At 36.0% G+C, this 19492-nt stretch overlaps 1 protein-coding gene across 4 annotated transcripts in view; it reads right to left on the bottom strand.

Moving 5' to 3' along the window:
* Positions 1 to 19492, bottom strand: part of LOC129491622 (uncharacterized) — a 73552-nt gene that overhangs the window by 5597 nt on the left and 48463 nt on the right. For 2 of the 4 annotated variants that reach the window (XR_010114081.1, XM_063611214.1), the window contains one exon: positions 7616 to 9662. The exons of the other annotated variants lie outside the window; for them this stretch is intronic. Coding sequence is in view for 1 of the 2 variants with exons in the window: in XM_063611214.1 (XP_063467284.1) it covers positions 9657 to 9662 (6 nt within the window). In the remaining variant the exon portion in view is untranslated. Of the gene's footprint in view, positions 1 to 7615; positions 9663 to 19492 lie in introns of those variants that run through there. 4 annotated transcript variants of the gene reach the window in all.

A 19492-nucleotide genomic window follows, 5' to 3' on the forward strand; every position in this document is an offset into this window, starting at 1 on the left:
CACCTGAGGTCGGGAGTTCGAGATCAGCCTGACCAACATGGCGACACCCTATCTCTACTAAAAATACAAAATTAGCTAGGCTTGGTGGTGCACACCTGTAATCCCAGCTACCCGGGAGGCAGAGGTTGCAGTGAGCCGAGATCACACCATTGCACTCCAGCCTGGGCAACAAGAGTGAAACTCCATCTCAAAAAATGAGTAAATAAATAAATAAAGTACAATAAAAATAAAGAAATAAGAGATAAGTCAAAAAGAATTCAAAGTGGTCCATAAAAGGTGTCAAATACATTCAGTTTTCTGTGTTGTACATTCAGAATATGATAGAAGATCACAATTTTTCATATATTTTAGTACTTTCCAGGATCCAGACCTCTTTTTCAGATAACTTATAATGAAGAACTTGAGAGTCTCTTTAGAAACTGAAGAATGAATGCAAAGATGTTATTACTCTCTATACTAACTTATGAATACAGAAATTATAGTCAAGATTGAATAAGATGATTATGCCTACAGAATAATGTGTTTCCAAAAAGAAAACAGTTAACATTAATATGAAAATAAAATGTGTTCATAAATGTAAATATTTTCATTTTCTTTTCCCTTGACTTTTAGACATTGCAATGCCGGCAGCCAAAAATCTTCTCAAGTTAGTTCATCAAGAATAAGTTGTTTTCAAGGGAAAATTAATTCTTTGGATGCCAAAAGAGACCTCTCCTTGAGAGTCATTGTCATATCCATAAATGTGTAATAACAGAAAAGCTGCTTTTAGAAACTCTGCTTTAAGGCCAGAGTTGGCCTTAAATTGACTGATATCATTGATTAAAGTGAGGAATACATTATCACGTGCCATATGTTAGAGGGGTTATAGGGACAAGCAATGATAATTAAGAAATTAGAATCTAAAACCAGCTACATATGAATTTTGAGTCCCAGCTCTGTCACTTACTAACTGGATGAGTTTTTACAGTTATTTAAATTATCAATACCCCAGTTCCAAATTATTTTGAAGATAAAATACCACAAGTAAATTACTTATCAGAGTACATGGCTCATATTATGAACTCAGTAAATTTCATCTATTAGTATTTTCTATTTTGCTTATGAGAACTCCAAGCCTAGAAACTCACTGGAGAATTCTGATCCTAGAACCCAAATTTGGTGTGCAAAGAGTAAGCTGCCTTACATACAAGCAGCTTCTTCCTGGCTGGCCAAGGCATTCTGCCTCCATTCTTCTACTACCTGCCTAGGAAATACGATCCCTTGGGTTGCAGGAACCTAGAGCAGGCTGTCAGAAGAGGCACTGCTCTTATCTGGGGACTGAGACTGAGACAGCTGGATTAGAGGACTCACCCTCTGGAACCAGGTGACACTGACCCTGACTGCTCTCACTATCCCTCAGTCACAGTATAGCTATTTCTGAGAAACCTGGGCAAAACTTAAACGGAAACCTGTACTGGATTATTTTTCTCTCTTACAGTGTATGAGCGAACAATCCTCAATAAAATGTCTTAAAGTCAATTATTCTAATGAAAAACTTCAGTACCAATATGATCCAGATCCACAATTGAGATTTGTCAGGTTCATGGAAGAGAGATAGTCAAGACAGGAATAAAAGCAGTGGTAAAAGAGAGATCAGCCCTTTCCAGCTGGATGGAGCTGGAATACTAAACAACCATCCATACCAGTATTCTGAATTTCACTTGGCCTATTTAGCCTCTTTATACTTTAAATTTAAAAATGAGGGGTAAAGAAGATCAAACAGCATTAAAAAATAGAGCCTTGATATGCAACATAAAGTGTATTAAAATGCAGTAGTAAACGAGTACAAGTAGTTACAAGAGTTGGAAGGTGGTACAAAATCAGTTGATTTGCCTATGTTTCTGAAAGTATCAGCCAGCAATCTTCATTACAGTCCATAAGTCCTTGAAATTTTTCATATGATCTCTTCTGACATAACAAAGCTGTAAGATGACAAGTAAGACTTCAGCAGAGGTAACAAGGTAGTAACTGCAGAGGTGGCAGCTGAAAGACTAACATGCAATTATATGACTAAATGAGAATTTAGAATGAAAGTTAATGCATGAAAACAAATTAGAGTTCTGAGTAAGAGGAGAAAGATGGAAGCAGAGTCACAGAGGCAAGGTTCTCCTCACCCACAGAGAATCATCTTTGTTTTTGTATTTTTCTGAAGGAAGCTGAGTAAAAGCCAACTTCTTTTAGGAGTTGTCCAGACAGAAGAGAGGATAGGAAGAAACCATTAGACCTCTGGTTGTCCATGGTAAGGGACAAGCATTACATCATGGTTGTCTATGATAAAGGAGTGGGAAGAAAAGGAAAAGGGAGTTACATTCAACAAGTCAGTGTGAATGCTGGCTCATTTAGAAAAAGCAACCACAAAGGCCACAGTTGAGCCAAGTGATTTTTATGAAAAGGATGCCTTCACAACATGAAGTCTGGTTTGCAACAAGAGAATAACCTAGAATTAGAAGCAATACACAAACTCAAGGACTTCAGAGGACCAGTTGCCTTTTTTAAAGTTTACATGAAAAAATTTTTAATAAAAAATTGTAAAAATATACATGATTCTCCCTTATTGTCTATTGCCCTTTCACCCTAGGAAAGAGTATCTCAGTGTACATCTAGACATATATAATTAACATCTATATGAAGCAATTGACCATTTAACCTTTCCAATTTATTTAAATATTCTCATTCTCAGTAACAAGTACTTTTACCTAACCCACGGTTTCTCAGCTTTAACACTATTGACATGTGGGGCCACATAATTGTTTCAGAGGCTGTCCTGTGTATTACAAAATACCACTATCCCTGGCCTTTACCCACTAGATACCAGTAGGCTTCTCACTCCACAATTATGACAATCAAAAATGTCTCCAAATGTTACCAGCAACCAATCTGTGTGGGTCTGCAGCAACCTCAATTCTTGCCTCCTCAGAAAAAAGAATCCAACTGAAGGGGTATAAGGCAGAATGAGAGACCAGAGCAAGTATTTTAGAGCTGAAGTGAAAGTTGACTTAAAAGTTTTAGAGCATGAACAAAAGGAAGTAAAGTACACTTGGAAGCGGGCTAAGCAAGTGACTTGAGAGATCAAGTGCACAGTTTGACATTTGACTTGGTATTTTACATATTGACATGCCTCCGGGATCTGCTTTACTTTCCCCTGATTCTTCCCTTGGGGTGAGCTGTCCACAGGTACTATGGCCTGCCAGCACTTGGGACGGGCTGCACGCACAGTGTGTTGACAAAAGTTGTATGCATGCTCATTTGAGGCGTTTTTCTTTTACCAGTTGAGGTTTCCTAAAGGAAGATCATATACCAGTTAAACTCCACCATTTTCCCTCTTAGTGCTCATGCTTGAGCCCAACTGCTCAACTCCTGAGATCTGATTGGGAAGCTGCTGGTCACCCACATCAGGTGTTTCTACCTGTTGGGTGACTGCCTTTCCCTGGCACTGGCTGTGACCAATTATTAGAGAGACAGTTTAACAACCACCTCACCATCACCTGATGGTCACCTGACATTCCTGGTTGCAGGGGTGCTCTCCCACTCTGTTCATGTCTACCTAACTACCTGCTCTAACACAGGAATTGCCAAATACATCTCTCTTGGGGAGGTGGTGTACAAAATTGTCCTGATTGAAAGCCACTGCATTAATTTATGCCCACACATTGATTATGGCAGTATTTTCATTATACAAATTATACAAATTTGTACAAATGTTTTGCAATATACCCATTACAGAAAAGGGCTTTGTAATCAAGTATCATTTTTATTTCAAAATATCTTCCTGATATTTTCTTAAAGAAATACAAAAGCAAAAGCTTAAAGAAATACAAAAGCAAAAGCTATGTCATGGATAATACAATATGGATTTCATTTCTTTTTTCTTTTTTTTTTTTTTTTTGAGACAGAGTCTTGCTCTGTCGCCAGGCTGGAGTGCAGTGGTGCAATCTTGGCTCACCACAACCTCTGACTCCCTGGTTCAAGCGATTCTCTTGCCTCAGCCTCCCGAGTAGCTAGGATTACAGGCACACACCACCACACCCAGCTAACTTTTGTATTTTTAATAGAGACTGGGTTTCACCATGTTGACCAGGATGGTCTCGATCTCCTGACCTTGTGATCTGCCCGCGCTGGCCTCCCAAAACGATGGGATTACACAGGCATGAGCCACCACACCTGGCCCAATATGGACTTCATTTCTACAAATATTTCTCAAGTTCCTTTTATGGGATGGATTCTCTGTGGTAGGTTCTACTATACCAATATACATGCATAAGCAGAACTGTATTTTGAACAGGTTGTGGACAATGCACAATAACTCCCTCTGGCAACAAAATAGCAGAGGGTCTGGATGCTGAGGAAGGAGAATGGCCCTGGCAAGCTAGCCTTCCACAGAACAACGTCCACCGACACGGAGCCACATGGCTTAGTAACAGCTGGCTCAGGGCTAGCCTTCCACAGAACAGTGTCTACCGACACGGAGACACATGGCTTAGTAACAGCTGGCTCAGGGCTAGCCTTCCACAGAACAGTGTCTACCGACACGGAGACACATGGCTTAGTAACAGCTGGCTCAGGGCTAGCCTTCCACAGAACAGTGTCTACCGACACGGAGCCACATGGCTTAGTAACAATTGGCTCAGGGCTAGCCTTCCACAGAACAACGTCCACCGACACGGAGCCACGTGGCTTAGTAACAGCTGGCTCAGGGCCAGCCTTCCACAGAACAACGTCTACCGACACGGAGCCACATGGCTTAGTAACAGCTGGCTTATCACTGCTGCTCACTGCTTCATAAAGTAAGGCCTCAAAGTCACTCAAGTCTTAAAAGCCTACTGTCTTTCAATAATACACCCACACAACTACACATCCAACTGTCTAATACTGTGAGGTATGGCCTCAAAATTACTCAGTTAATTATCAATGTAATGACAGACATAGGCTGAAGCATGATTTGTCAAAAATGGCAGTATAGACAGTTTAGGCTGTATAAGTAATTCTTTGTTAAAGTTGTCCTGTGCATTGAAGGATATTTAGTGGCATACCTGACTCCTAACATTAGTAGCACCCCTCAGTATTGACAACCAAAATGTCTCCAGACATTGCTAAATGTGGGGGATGAAATTGTCCCCCGTCAAGAACCACTACACTAGAGTCACTGTACTTCATCTTTATAAAGAAACTATAAATCCCCAATTGAACATGGATCTTATTTCTTTCTCATCATTATTGCATTTGGTTTAAATTATTTAGTCATAGGTTTTGAATTCATCCTATATCTTTCCATATTTGTACAGCCCTATTTGAAATGATGATGTCTTTAAAGGGTATATTATTGCACCAATAGTTTGCCCTTTTTAACTAAGACATGTGTACCCTTTTGTTTGATGATACTTTTCATTAACTTCCACTGGTTTTATATAGCACTCATTGGGTCTTTTTTAAGCAAAAAATCTCTCCCAAACCTGCTCAGCTCTTTCAAAATCATGCTTGCTTCTTATGTTGCTTTAGCAGAGAGTTTGAAAATGTTTCAGCAGCACTATTTTTCAGCACTTAATATAAAAATCCTGGATTAACAAATAATAAGTCAGAAATACATTTCTATTTATAGATTTAAATGGTCAAAAAGAGGATTTAGACTATTTCCATAATTTCCCTTAGTTCACTTTCCCATACCCTTGCCCACTTTTTATTTAATCTTATTATCCTATATTGTCATTATTTATTTTTCTAAATCCCCTTCAGTCTTTTCTGTACAGAATAAGAAATAAAATATAGTTTTCATGGGTTATCTTCTAAACATGACATTTCATTATTCAAAATCTGCTGTTATCATTATTTTTATTTTTCTCTTACACACAACTTTATTTTTGTATGCTTATAAGCATCATGGGAACTCAAAACACACCTAATTGTTTTTAAAATTGTAAGACATTAATTCTACAGTACAATATACAGGACTTTTAATTAATAAATCTATTTTTTAGGGTCCATGATCCTAAAGAATGGAATGTTATTTTAAGTAATCCACAAACACAGTGAAATATCAAGAATGTTATAATTCAAGAAAACTACCATTACCCTGCACATGACAATGACATTGCTGTTGTGCATCTGTCTTCACCAGTGTTATATACAAGCAACACCCAAAAAGCATGTCTTCCAGATGTTAATTATATATTCCTATACAATTCAGAAGCAGTGGTCACTGGATGGGGAACATTTAAAGTCTGATGGTGAGTTCCTCACCTGACTCCATTATATGGCTTGAATTTTAGGAGTTAAAAAGAAAAGTACTAAGAATTATACCTAAACTGAAAAATACTTTATCTGGATCATTTTTAAGAGTACAATGTGGAATGGATTGAAAATTATCCTCAACAACATTCATGCAGAAACTATAACTTCATAGAGCTGTTTACTATAATTCCTCTTAAGATGGCAGTTTTTCAAAAAAACATTATTTGAATAAGTAATTCATTTCCTTCATTCATTTATTCATTTACTAATGAAAAATAATTACCACCTTTGTTCCAGGGATTGTTCTAGGTGGTTTGGATACATTAATGAATGAAATAGGCAGATATTCCTGCCTATTTTCTTAGTAAAAAAAAAAAAAGAGGAAAAAGATTTCATCCTTAACAAAGGAAAATGGACAATTTCAAGAAATGAAGGATGTAAGTATATTAAAGGAAATAAGTAAGTTATAGCAAATTTTATACGGTTAAGTGCCATAGAAAAAATAGGGACTACAGGAGATTCAGCATTTTTAATGAGGTGACAAGGTGATACTTGGGCAAAGATTTAAATATATGCATCCCCATGACCCTAATAATGTGAACACTTAGTGGCTATTCACAGTTATAAATGCAGTTTGAAAGCAGAAAAATAAATCTAAAATTAATTTCAAAGTTCAGAATTACAGTAAAAATTTAGCTGAAAAATTTTTAAATAATCATAAAATGTATGCTCCTGCAATATGAGTTTTTCATTTTGTTTTCTTTGGTTAGTTGGTTGGTTGTTGTTGTTTTTTTTTTTTTCTGAGACAGAGTCTCGCTCTGTTGCCCAGGCTGGAGTGCAATGGCGTGATCTCGGCTCACTGCAACCTCCGCCTCTCAGGTTCGAGCGATTCTCCTGCCTCAGCCTACCGAGTAGCTGGAACTACAGGCATGAACCACAACACTTGGCTAATTTTTGTGTTTTTAATAGAGACAGGGTTTCACCATGTTGGTCAGGCTGATCTCAAACTCCTGACCTCAGGTGATGTGCCCACCTCAGCCTCCCAAAGTGCTGGGATTACAGGCATGAGCCACAGCACCTGATTCATTTTGTTTTCTAAGACAGTCTTTTCTGTACAGAATAAGAAATCAGATGTAGTTTCCATGAGTTATCTTCTAAAACATAGCTTACTGAGTTATTCAAAATATGCTCGTTATTTTTATTTTTTGCTTATATACAACATATTAATACATTAATAAACATATTATTACATATTAATACATGTAATACATATAAAATTTCAAAACAATTCAAAAGAAAAAATCTTATTACATATAGATGTATATACTAAATATTTCTAAAAATGGTCATTTTTCAGCAATAGCTTGGTATGTTTATAAACATTACTTGCTTTTTTGTTACTAAGAAAACAGCTAACAGCTTAATTATACTTTACACTGATTTGATTTAGAAATTGTACACAGTGTTAAAGTTAGATACTAATAGCCTAGCCAGAAAGATTAATAGTGACATCAACAAAAATTATATAATTTTCTTCCTTTAGGAACAACTCCGAATGTACTCCAAAAGGGATTAGTGAAGATTATAGATAATAGGACCTGCAACAACGGGGAGGCAGACAGCAGAGTCATCACATCTGGAATGTTGTGTGCCGGGTTCCTGGAACCACGTGTGGATGCCTGCCAGGTAAGTCTGTTTATTCTAATTTCAAGAACTTTATTCTTGTAGTTTTAAATTTCCAAATAATCAGTTCAGTTTTCTCAAGGGATTGACAATTTTTAAAGGCTTAAGTATGTTTCCTAGCCAAAGTATCTAATTAGAATTACAATGATATCAAATAGGTCTCATTAAAGTCCTAAACTGCTAAATTACCTTGCTGTATAAAGCTGCGAGCAGCAGTGGGAAGGAGACTCAATTTAGAATAAGCAGTGAAGAGATGAGATGGTTCACTGGTGACTTTAGTGTGATTGTCATTTCACTGAGAAACACTCAACTGGGTCTAATAGCAAAACTAACAACCATGGAGCTTTCACAATGTGGTTCCAACATCCTAAATATTTTATTGATTTAACGACTCTTATATAGTATTCCCATGTGCCAAGCACTGTTTTAAGCTCTTTACAAATACCAATGTATTATAGTTACCTCAGTCCTCTGCAGTATATTTGTGCTATTGTAAGCCCTATTTCTAGATGAGGAAATTGAAACAAAAAGATCAAGTAATTTGTCTAAACTCACAGAGCTATTAAGCGGCAAAAGAACTGAGATTTAGACGCAGGAAATTGGACTCCAGGGCCCATGCTCTGAACTCTACACTAAGATGTTTTTCCTTATGCTTAATGTGCTTTTAACAACCGTTGCTGTTTATGAACAATAGTCCCAGAGCTAACAAAAGTTTCTAAGCAGGTAGAATCAGTGATAAATCCAAGAAAACCTTTACTTTATTCATGCAATCTTTCATGTAGTGATTATTTATTGACTACTACCTGTGTGCCAGATACTGTGCTATGTGCAGGGAAGTTAATTAAAATGAACACAGCATATTCCTGTACTCTAGGAGCCAGCAGACATGCAAACAAGTATTTGCAATACATAATCATCATCTCTAACTACAAATTTCCAGCTTTCCAGCTGTCCCACTAAACCTATTCTTCAATATCATGAAGAGCTTAAAGCTCTGTTCCTCTTAATTTCTTCTCAGTGCGTCAACCCCCACCCTCATGACTCTCTCCTAACCTTAAACAGCCTAGGACCATTGTTTTATTATTTCAGCCACTCTATTGACAGCACTCTCGGTGACTTCATCCTCGACTTCCCCGACACCCATTCAAATAATCATCAACCACAGAGCAATCTATCAACTGTATTTGCTGTTATATGCAAGTTCTGAGAACAGCTAGAAGAAATCACGCCTTCTTGTCAACTGGAGTTACATAATTACACGTGGGTCCTTAACACCCTGCACAATTATTAATGCATTTTTATAATGCTACGCCGGACTTTCATTATATTCTTTACCTACGTATCTCACCATGTCCTTATCTTCTTTAGCATATGATATTTTCTCCTACTAGCCAGAAAAACAATGGAAGCAATCATATGAGAAATCCTTTTATTTCCTTTCTCCTTGATACATTTATATTTGTACTCATTCTCACCCTCTGGGCTTGGGATAAACAAGTTTCTTTTACTATTCAAAACTAATCTCTTGCATGTGTTTTTCACTCAGTCTCCTTCCTACTACATAGGTATTTGAACTTTCTATTAATGTGAGTTTTCTTCTATATTTTCCAAACTGTCCCACCCTGATGGACCTCTTGGTACATTCTGCAAACGTTATTAAGTCTCTTCCATCAAGCCTCTTTGTAGGAACTCTTGGTTGCTCACACAACTCAATGCTAAAAAGAAAACACAAAATAGCCTAATTTTAAAATGAACAAATAAACTGAGTAGACATTTTTCCGAAGAGGACATGCAAATGGCTGACAGGTGCATGAAAAGATGCTCAATATCACTAAGCACTAGGAAAGCATAAATTAAAACCATAATGAGGTTATACCTTGCACATGTTAGGATGACTATTAACAAAAAGTTCTGATAAGAGTACACCACTGGTGGGAATGTAAATTGGTACAGCCATTAGGGAAAAAAGTATGAATTGTCTTCAAAAACACTAAAAATAGAATTATCATATTTTTATTGTATCCAGCAATCACACTTCTAAGTATTTATCCAAAAGAATTGTAAACAGGATTTTAAAGAAATATTTACACTCCTATGTTCATTCTAGCTTTATTCACAATAGCCAAGATATGGAAACCATCTAAGTGTCCATCTAGGAATGAGTAGATTAAAAATTGTGATACACACACACACACACACACACACACACACGAGCATTATTCAGCCATATAAAAGAAAAAAAAATCCTGTCATTTTCAACAATGATAAACTTAGAGGACACTATACTAAGTAAAATAAGCCAGATACAGAAAGAAAATAATCCATACATTCACTTATACCTAGAATCTAAAAAAAATCAAACTCATTGAAACATAGTGTAACAACAGTTGCCACGGATGGGGCGTTGGGGTGTGGCTGGGAAAATAAGGGGATGTTGATCAAGGAGTACAAACTTTCAGTTATAAGTTCTAGATATCTAATGTTCAGCATGGTGATTATCATTAATAATAATGTATGCTTAAAATTTTCTCAGAGAGATCTTCAGTGTTCTCACCAAAAAAAAGTAAATATGTGAGGTTATGAATAGGTTAATTAGCTTGATTGGGGGAATCATTTCACAATGAATATGTATATCAAAACATCACATTGTACACCTTAAATATATACAATGTTTATTTGTAGATCAGATCTCAATTTTTTAAAAGATGAAATACATTTATCTGTCTGAGAAGAAGAAAAGTAGACACAGATGTGGACTGACTTAAGTGAGCTGAGAAGCCAAAAGACAAGACAAGGAATGAAGGGATTCTCACCTGTTACTCTCCACTTACTCTCAGAATTTAAAAGTAATACACTAGATTCAGAATGAGGGAACGGGATTTTCAAAAACTGTGAAATCACAAGAGTTTGGAATGGCTGCCCTGAAAAATTAGAAAGGGAGCTGCTTAGTTACCCTAAGCGAACTAATACAGGAGCAGAAAACCAAGTAATGCATGTTCTCACTTATAAGTGGGAGCTGACATTGAGTGCATATGGACACAAAGAAGGGAACAACAGACACCAGAGCCTACTTGAGAGTGGAATGTGGGAGGAAGGTAAGGACTGAAAAACTGCATGTCAGGTACTATACCTGGGTGATGAAAGAACCTAGACCCCAAACCCCCATGACAAGCAATTCACCTATATAACAAATGTGCATGTGTGCCCCTGAACCTAAAACCTAAAAGTTTTTAAAAAAATACTTCATTGTTAAAAAAAAATGCTAACAGTCATCTGAAAAAAAAACAAAAAGAAAATAAAAGAAGCTGGCTAAAGACACATAAATATTGCTTAGAGGTGTTGTTTTGAGGATGTGAATTTGTAACATGGCTTCACAGTGTCTGCTTTGGCCCAGGCTATGATGGGGAGAAAGATAGGGAACTGAGAAGCTCCATAGTGGTATGGTGCATTATGAAACATAGCTGGCATAAAGAAAGAAGAGCAGCAGGACATGAGCTAATACATTCATAGAGGAGTCCAAGGATTCACATTCTTAGTGAGACTGAAGAGCAGACACAAAGTAAAAAGTGGAATAAGTGGAACAAAAAAACTTAAGGGGTAGATGCACACAATCGTAATACTGAATAATGGTGTTTCAGAGGTGGAGCAGTTCCAGGTGATAACAAGGAGTGACATGGAAAGGTTCAATGAAATGATCAGAGTCAAGGAAGCCAAGAGACTGTGAGCTAAAGTATTACATGTATCACCAACAGATGTTGAAAATTATCCAGGATGATGGGAAGAATTACAGCACAGGGAAATCCAGATGCTGAGGTGTTCCATCATTTTGGGAAAATGGCCTAAAGATCAGTAGATGAAAATAATAAGTATATGTGTGTGTGTGTGTGTGTGTGTATGTGTGTGTGTGTATATATATATGTATATATATACATATATATATATATCCTTTTCCTCTCTAGGGTGACTCTGGTGGACCACTGGTTGGTACAGATTCTAAAGGCATCCTTGCTAAAGGTTCCCTGCTGGTATTGAAAGCTGGAGAAATGAACGTGCTCTTCCAAACAAGCCTAGTGTCTACACTCAAGTGACATACTATTGAGTCCACATACTATTGCATCCTATCCAAAACTGGTCTTTAGTGCAAAATTTCTCTGTAGATTAAAGCTCAAATGTTATATGCTTGTTACATGTTTGTAATTCCCAAACCATATTTAACTTAGATGTCACCTCTTCTTCTGCACATTTAATGTTGCATTTAAACACATACTATTTTAGAACTATGAAAACTTTCTGTTTATTATAATTTGACAAAAGTTTAATGAGACTAATGGACTAGGACATACAATTTTCCCTTTTACCTTTTCAGATCGATGGTAATTATATGAGTAAACATGGATTACAGTTTATTAAGGAAGTTTTCTGTACTAATTTGCAGATCCAGGACTCTTGGAGAATCATAGAGTAGCTATTAGCAACACACTCCCTTCTGAGTCATCCCTGATGACAAGCACATGGATTCCACAGGATCAACATATTAGTAGGTTGTAGTCTAGTGAGTTGCAATAATATTGCCTATAAAAGTTACCCAGGAAAATGTATCTACCTGTTTTCTTTCTGGTTCTTGTGCCAACACTAATCCCTTATCTATTTATGACTTCCTAACCTTGAGCGACACAAAACAGCATGATAATCCCCTGAGGTACATTGAATAGGTCACAATGCTTGCTGATTTGTTCTCATTCTCCTTCAAGCATGAAAGTGAAGCCAGAAAATGGTTCTCAAATATACGCACACTTAATAGTAAAATAATCCTCAGACACATGGGCTACGTTTCAATAAGTGCCTTGAATAGACCACGCAAATACTACTGTACTGTATTTCTCCAAACTACTAAAGTTTCTCAATCATACAAGTTATCAACCAGAATAAATAATAGAAAGTTTTGCTTCCACTTCACTCACTTTATTCCCCATACAGAAATCCTAGCTGAAGGTACGGATGTTTATAAAGGCACTATTAGGCCAAATTAGCAAGTCAGTTGGCATTTACCTAAAAATGATCTCATTAGAGTGCTTTCCCAGATTGTAGTCCACTTCAGTCTCTTCAGTAGTTTATCCTCCTCTTCTTCATTACTGACAATCCTACAGCTACCACCAATTGCCTTCGTTTTGATGTAAATTTTTTCATAAACCCCCTCAAAATTGCGTTTATAGCAGATAATATTTGCTGATTCCTTACTATGTGCCAGGCACACTTTACATGTATTATTACATTGAACTGTCCCCCCAGCACTGTGATGATGGTCACCTTGGGGAAACTGAGGTAGAGAAGTCAAATAACTTGCCAAAAACAGAATTTATAATGAACTGAACTGGGATTCAATATCAGGCAATTGGATTCCAGAGCTCACAGTTTTAGCATCTATACTATGTTATGTGACATGATTATAACCAAAGCTCTACCTTCCATAGTCTTCTAAAATGTAACATTTGTCATAAACTTTATGGATGACTCATTACAGTAGCTTCATTATTTAATTGCTTTTAAAATATTTGACATATCACCATACACTTATAAGATACTTTTTGATGTTTAACTTTTTACTTTTTGATGTTTTAGAAATTAAGCATAAACAAAATAAAGCTACAGGCATAATGTCCGGGATTCTTTGGTTGCAAGTGACAGAAACTCAATCAACACTAGCCTAAGTAAAAAGAAGACATTTATTGGCTAATCTAACTAAAAAATGTAGAGATCTACATCCTTTGACATAGCTGAGACTGGATCCAGGAGCTCAAACAGTGTCTCTCTCTTTCTCTCTAGTCACATCTTAACTCTCCTCTCTTTAGTCTTCATTCATAGGCAGACACTTCCCTATGAGGTGGTGAAGACATGTTCACTGATTCTAGACTTAGATTGTTGTTAGTGCTAAGCTACAAGTCTCAGACAAAAATACAGTAATCTTGTCCACTGTACAGTAAAAATAAAAATTAAAAAGTACTGAGGATGCCTCTGATTACAAGTTTGGATCAGGATATCACTCCTCTGATGGACTTTTGATTGACATCTCTTCGGATAAGGGAGGGACATTCCCAGAAAAGTAAAATGCTTCTTTTTCCTGTAGGAATTGTATATGGTTTACATACACACAAAAAAATAGGTAAAGAGGAGTACTGGTAGCTTAAATCACTAGGCTATGTTGCTTTTTTTCAAAGATAACAGAATATGCATAGTATGCAAAATCTGTGACTTACAAGTTAAAAACACATGAAAATATAAAATCTTTGTTTGTTGTGACATTATATTATTTTGAATAACAGTGTATTGATTGAGAATGTAGCACATTTTGCATTGGGTAATAGGTAAGTATTATTTTTATCTAGCATACAAAATATTTTATTTTTAATTTAGAAAATAATTTAACACAAAGATATGTTAATACATTTTAAGAATGTGCCTCCAAATAAGTTGGCTTTAAGTTACCTGCATGATGACGTGCTGTATAATAATGGATTCCCTTTTTCTCTCTCCAAGCCAAGACAGTAACAATGGGGAGACACCATTATTACTATTAATAATGTCTCCCCACCTGGGCAACTGCATCATAACTCTTCATATTTCAGCATTTATGCTATAAAAAGTATCTGGCAAGAATTCATGATGAAAACACACACAAAAGAATGAAATTGGATCCTGATCTTATGTCATATGCAAAAACTAACTCTTTGACTTAAATGTAAAGATTAAGACTTAAATGTAAAATCTGAAACTGTAAAACTCAGAAGAAAATGTAGGGGGAAAAGCTCCTTGACATTGGTTTTGGCGATGATTTTCTGGATATGATACCAAAAGCACAGGCAACAAAAGCAAAAACAAACAAACAAATGAAAACAAGTGGTACTGCATCAAACTGAAAAACTTCTGCACAGCAAAAGAAACAATGAACAAATGAAAAGACAACTTATGAAATGGGAGAAAATATCGCCAAACCATATACCTGCTAAGGGTATTATAATCATATATCCAAAATATATATATGGAACTCACACAATTTAATACCAAAAAACCCCAATAATCCAATTTAACAATGGGCAAGTGACCTGAATAGATATTTTTCCAAAGAAGACATGGAAATAGCCAACAAGTACATGAAAAGATGCTCAATACCACTAATCACCAGAGGGTGCAAATTAAAACCACAATTAAATTACACCTCAATGAGCTAATACCTCACACCTGTTAGGATGGCTTTTCTCAAAAAGACAAGTATTGGTGAGTGTGTGGAGAAAAGGGAACCCTTGTACACTGTTGGTAGGAAGGTAAATTGGTACAGTCATTATGGAAAACAGTATGGAGATTCCTCAAAAAATTAAAAAAAGACCTACTATAAGATCTAGCAATCCTACTTCTGGGTATATATCCAAGGGAGTGAAATCAGTATCTCAATGAGATATCTCCATCCCAGTGTTGATTACAGCATTTATTCACAATAATTAAAACATGGAAACAACCTGAGTGTCCACTAACGGATGAATTTTTTTAAATGTGATACACATACACACACACACACACACACACACACACACACACAGACGAAGCATTACTCAGCCATAGCAAAGAAGTAAATCCTACCATTTGTGACAACATAGATAAATCTGGAGGGCATTATGCTAAGTAAAATAACCTAGACACAGAGTGACAAATACTTCATGATTGAAAAAAAGTCAACCTCATTCAAAAAATATAACAGGGATACCAGGGGCTGGGGTTTGGGGGAAATAGAGAGATGTTAGTCAAAGAGTACAGTTATAAGATGACTAGTTCTGGGGATCTAATGTACAGCATGGGTTGTGGTGATGTGTTAATTAATTAATTAGATCGCAATCGTTACACAGTGTATAGGTATATCAAATCATCATGATGTAAACTTAGAATACATAAAATCCTTATTTGTCAATTAAATATTTTAAAATTTAAAAACCTTGAAATAATAGTGAAAACTGAATATGCTGAATATAAATTATTACCAAGTTTATTAAATAGGTCCGTTAAATAGAATACAAATATCACTACACGTGCTGCATGTCGAAACAAAATAGACAATATACTTTCTCTATCAATACATCCTGACAATATGCTAGTAAAATTTTAATAAACTTAAGTTTCACTTCTCAGCTGGTTTCTTTTCGCCTTTTAAACCACATGCATTTGTGACTACTAACATGAACTATCTGGCATCTCTTTTGGCATCTTTGTGATTGTACTCAGCTGTGGCTTATAGACTCCCTCACCGGGTAATCCAACATCTAGTAAGAGATTTGCTCCCTTTACTAACACTTTCACTTTGACCTCTGAGTTCTCTCCTTTTTACTTAGATTGCTGCTTTGGCTGCTTTTCAGGGTTCTTTTGCTGAGCAGACTGCCTTTGTTCATGCTGCTAGAAAATGCACTTAAGATCGCTCAGTCTTTTTGGCATATTTGTTTACTTCCTCTCAGAAGATCTCACAATTTAAGTGGAAGAGACTGGCTTCTTTAATAATTTTAACCAAAAAGAATTTTCAACAAGTAAACAATGCGAGACAAAAAAACCTTTCTAAAGAGTTTATTCTTTCTTTATTTTCAAGAATCCTCTTACTTAAAAAAAAAATCCATACTACATACATTTTCAAATGTCAGAAAAAGGATATCCTTATTATATTCCCTTTAACTCTTTGCTGTGTGGAGATTTTAATATAAATTCAAATTAATTATTTTTCTAAGACGAAAACTTCTTGCCTTCCCATATATTTTAAACCACATTTCTTAAAATTTGCTTATTAAAAAAACATAAACTTCATGAGACTATGAGCTCTGTCTTATTCTATTTCTCATTGCCCAAAACTCGAATAAATATTTGTTAAATAAATGAAATTTGGAAATTATAGTTCTTATGACTCTTTTAAATAAGATATAACCAACAAATGAAAATAGATCATGTTAATGAGCAGAAAACTGTGCATAATAAAAGGGAATAATAGAAAACGATTTTTAAGCTAAAGAGAACTTGAAGATTGTGTTACAAATGTTACAGATAATAGCTGTGAGAGCTAGGAGACGAGGATTACACAAGAGAACTGGGATCTCCTAATTCCCGATATAGTGTTCTTTCTTCTATACTATATTCATTATGAAAATATAGTTTAAATTCCATTGTAGGAAAAGCTGTTTCCCTCGGACATTGATTTCTCAGTGTTCTTTGAATAGATTATACTGGTTGTAATGGACATTGGCGGTGTCCCACCAGGGGCCCTTTCTCAGACAGCAAGACTCTTCCATCAGCTGTTGAGAGTACTGGCTGCCATGAGCTCATAGCTACCCTCTTCTGAGAAATGCCATCAGTTTATGGGAGCCACCACCCAAAAACACCTGAGAAGTTATACTTCTCCCCACATAAACGATAGGCCCCAGCCAGATGGTAACTGATAAAGGAGTGCCAAAGCTCAGCCTCCTTTCCTAATGGTGGGGCAAGTCTGTGGTTCCATTTAGACCCAGTGTCTCATGTGGGATCAGGCTAAGGAAGGTTAGACTTCAGCTGAACACACATTTGCTTCGATTCTTCCTCTGCCCTGTCTTGCTTTCCTCACTCTCTTAGAGGTTTCACCTTAAAGCACACTCTCAAGTCGCTCGCACAAGAATCCCCATCTCCAGCTCTGCTCTACGAAATTCAACTTAATACATTAGTTGATTTAGTTTTCCACTGACTTGAACTGTTAACGGAAACATTTTGCTTGTACTTTCCCTAAAATACATGTGTGTATTTTTCTAATTCAATAAATCCAATACAGTAAACCCAAGTGAATCATTATTGTTCCAGAATATCTTGTCTAAAGTTCATCTTTCCAAACAGGAAGTTTCCTCATATTGTATGGTAAAGTTAAATGCAGGTGGTTTAAGCATCTAAACAAAAACAAAAAGCATTTAAAAAAAAAACTATACTAAGTTTAGGACATATTCTTACATTTGACAAAACACTTGTTACACTTTTTTTTTTCCTTTTTCTTTGTCTGTTTCTCACAGGAGTGGAATGCAAGTGGATTTTCAGGTAACTAACCATAACCCTGGTTAGTAGAATGCCAGTTAATCAAGTTTAACTATTCAAAGACTCTTGCTTTAAAAGACTTTTCTTTGTCTTTATGGATGTTTGTAAAGAAAAAATTCTATACAAGTAATACTATATCATAGATATATACACCTATCTATGAAATTACACCTTAAAACAAAGGCCTTATATGTGTGGTATCTGCATCATAGATAAAGAGAAATAGGCAGAAGAAAGGGGTTTTTATTCTTCCCGTTCCTGTTATCATTTCTACCTTTGAAAAATAATGCTAATAAATTTCCAAATTATACATCCTAGCAAATCAATTAGTGGAAAAATTTCAGATAAAAGTAACTATAAAGGAAGTGAGTGATTTACCTGAATAAAAGTACCTTTCAAAGATTTTATTAAATAACTACAGCATCTCTAGGCTTCAACAGTGTTTGTTTTGTGAGACAGGATCTCGCTCTGTCTCAGACTGGAGTGGCTCAATCTCAGCTCACTGCAACATTCGCCTCCCAGGTTCAAGGGATTCTCCCACCTTAGCCTCCAGAGTACCTGGGACTACAGGTGGGTGCCACCATGCTTGACTAATTTTTTAAAAAATTTTTTGTAGAGATAGGCTCTCCCTATATTGCCCAAGCTTCATCTTTGTTTTAATCTTGTTTCTTAAATATTTTAAAAATACAATATTTATTTTGGTAAAATTCAATTTTTAAAAAACTATTTTATTTTAAAAGTCCTAAAATAAGAAAAATAATAATAAAATAAAAGTGAATATGTTATATAGAAATTAACAGGATGTCAATTTCATGTGTGCCCAGTCTTACTGAAACTTAAAGAGAAACCAATAATACTAATAATCATATTTTTCTAAATTGTATTTTAAAATCTTATTTATATTATTGTACATTTGCATCATAAATTCTTTGTTTATTTTTGAAACAGAGTCTCGCTCTGTCACCCAGGATGGAGTGCAGTGGTGTGATCTCAACTCACTGCAATCTCCGTCTCCTGGGTTCAAGTGATTCTTCTGCCTCAGCCTCCTGAATAGCTGGGATTACAGGCACATGCCACCACGCTCAGCTAATTTTTATATTTTCAGTAGAGGCGAGGTTTCACCATGTTGGCCAGACTGGTCTTGAACTGCTGACCTTGTGATCCACCCAGCTTGGCCTCCCAAAGTGCTGGGATTACAGGTGTGAGCCACTGTGCCTGGCATAAATTCTTAATTAATACAATTATTGGGGATCTAGCTTTCAAATTTCCAATTCTGAAGAAGGTGGAAATAAGATATGTCGTATTTTAAAATTGAATTGCATCATGAAATGGAAATGCTGTGTGTCAACAGAAGCTTATCAGCAAAAGAACAAAATTGAAATTATACTCTTTTTAATACAAGCAAACTACATAAAGTTTATGTAAATAAAAATATCTCGGCCTGACACGGTGGCTCATGCCTGTTATC

Source organism: Symphalangus syndactylus, chromosome 10 (genome assembly GCF_028878055.3).
Source record: "Symphalangus syndactylus isolate Jambi chromosome 10, NHGRI_mSymSyn1-v2.1_pri, whole genome shotgun sequence".
In the NCBI taxonomy this organism is placed as follows: domain Eukaryota; kingdom Metazoa; phylum Chordata; class Mammalia; order Primates; family Hylobatidae; genus Symphalangus; species Symphalangus syndactylus.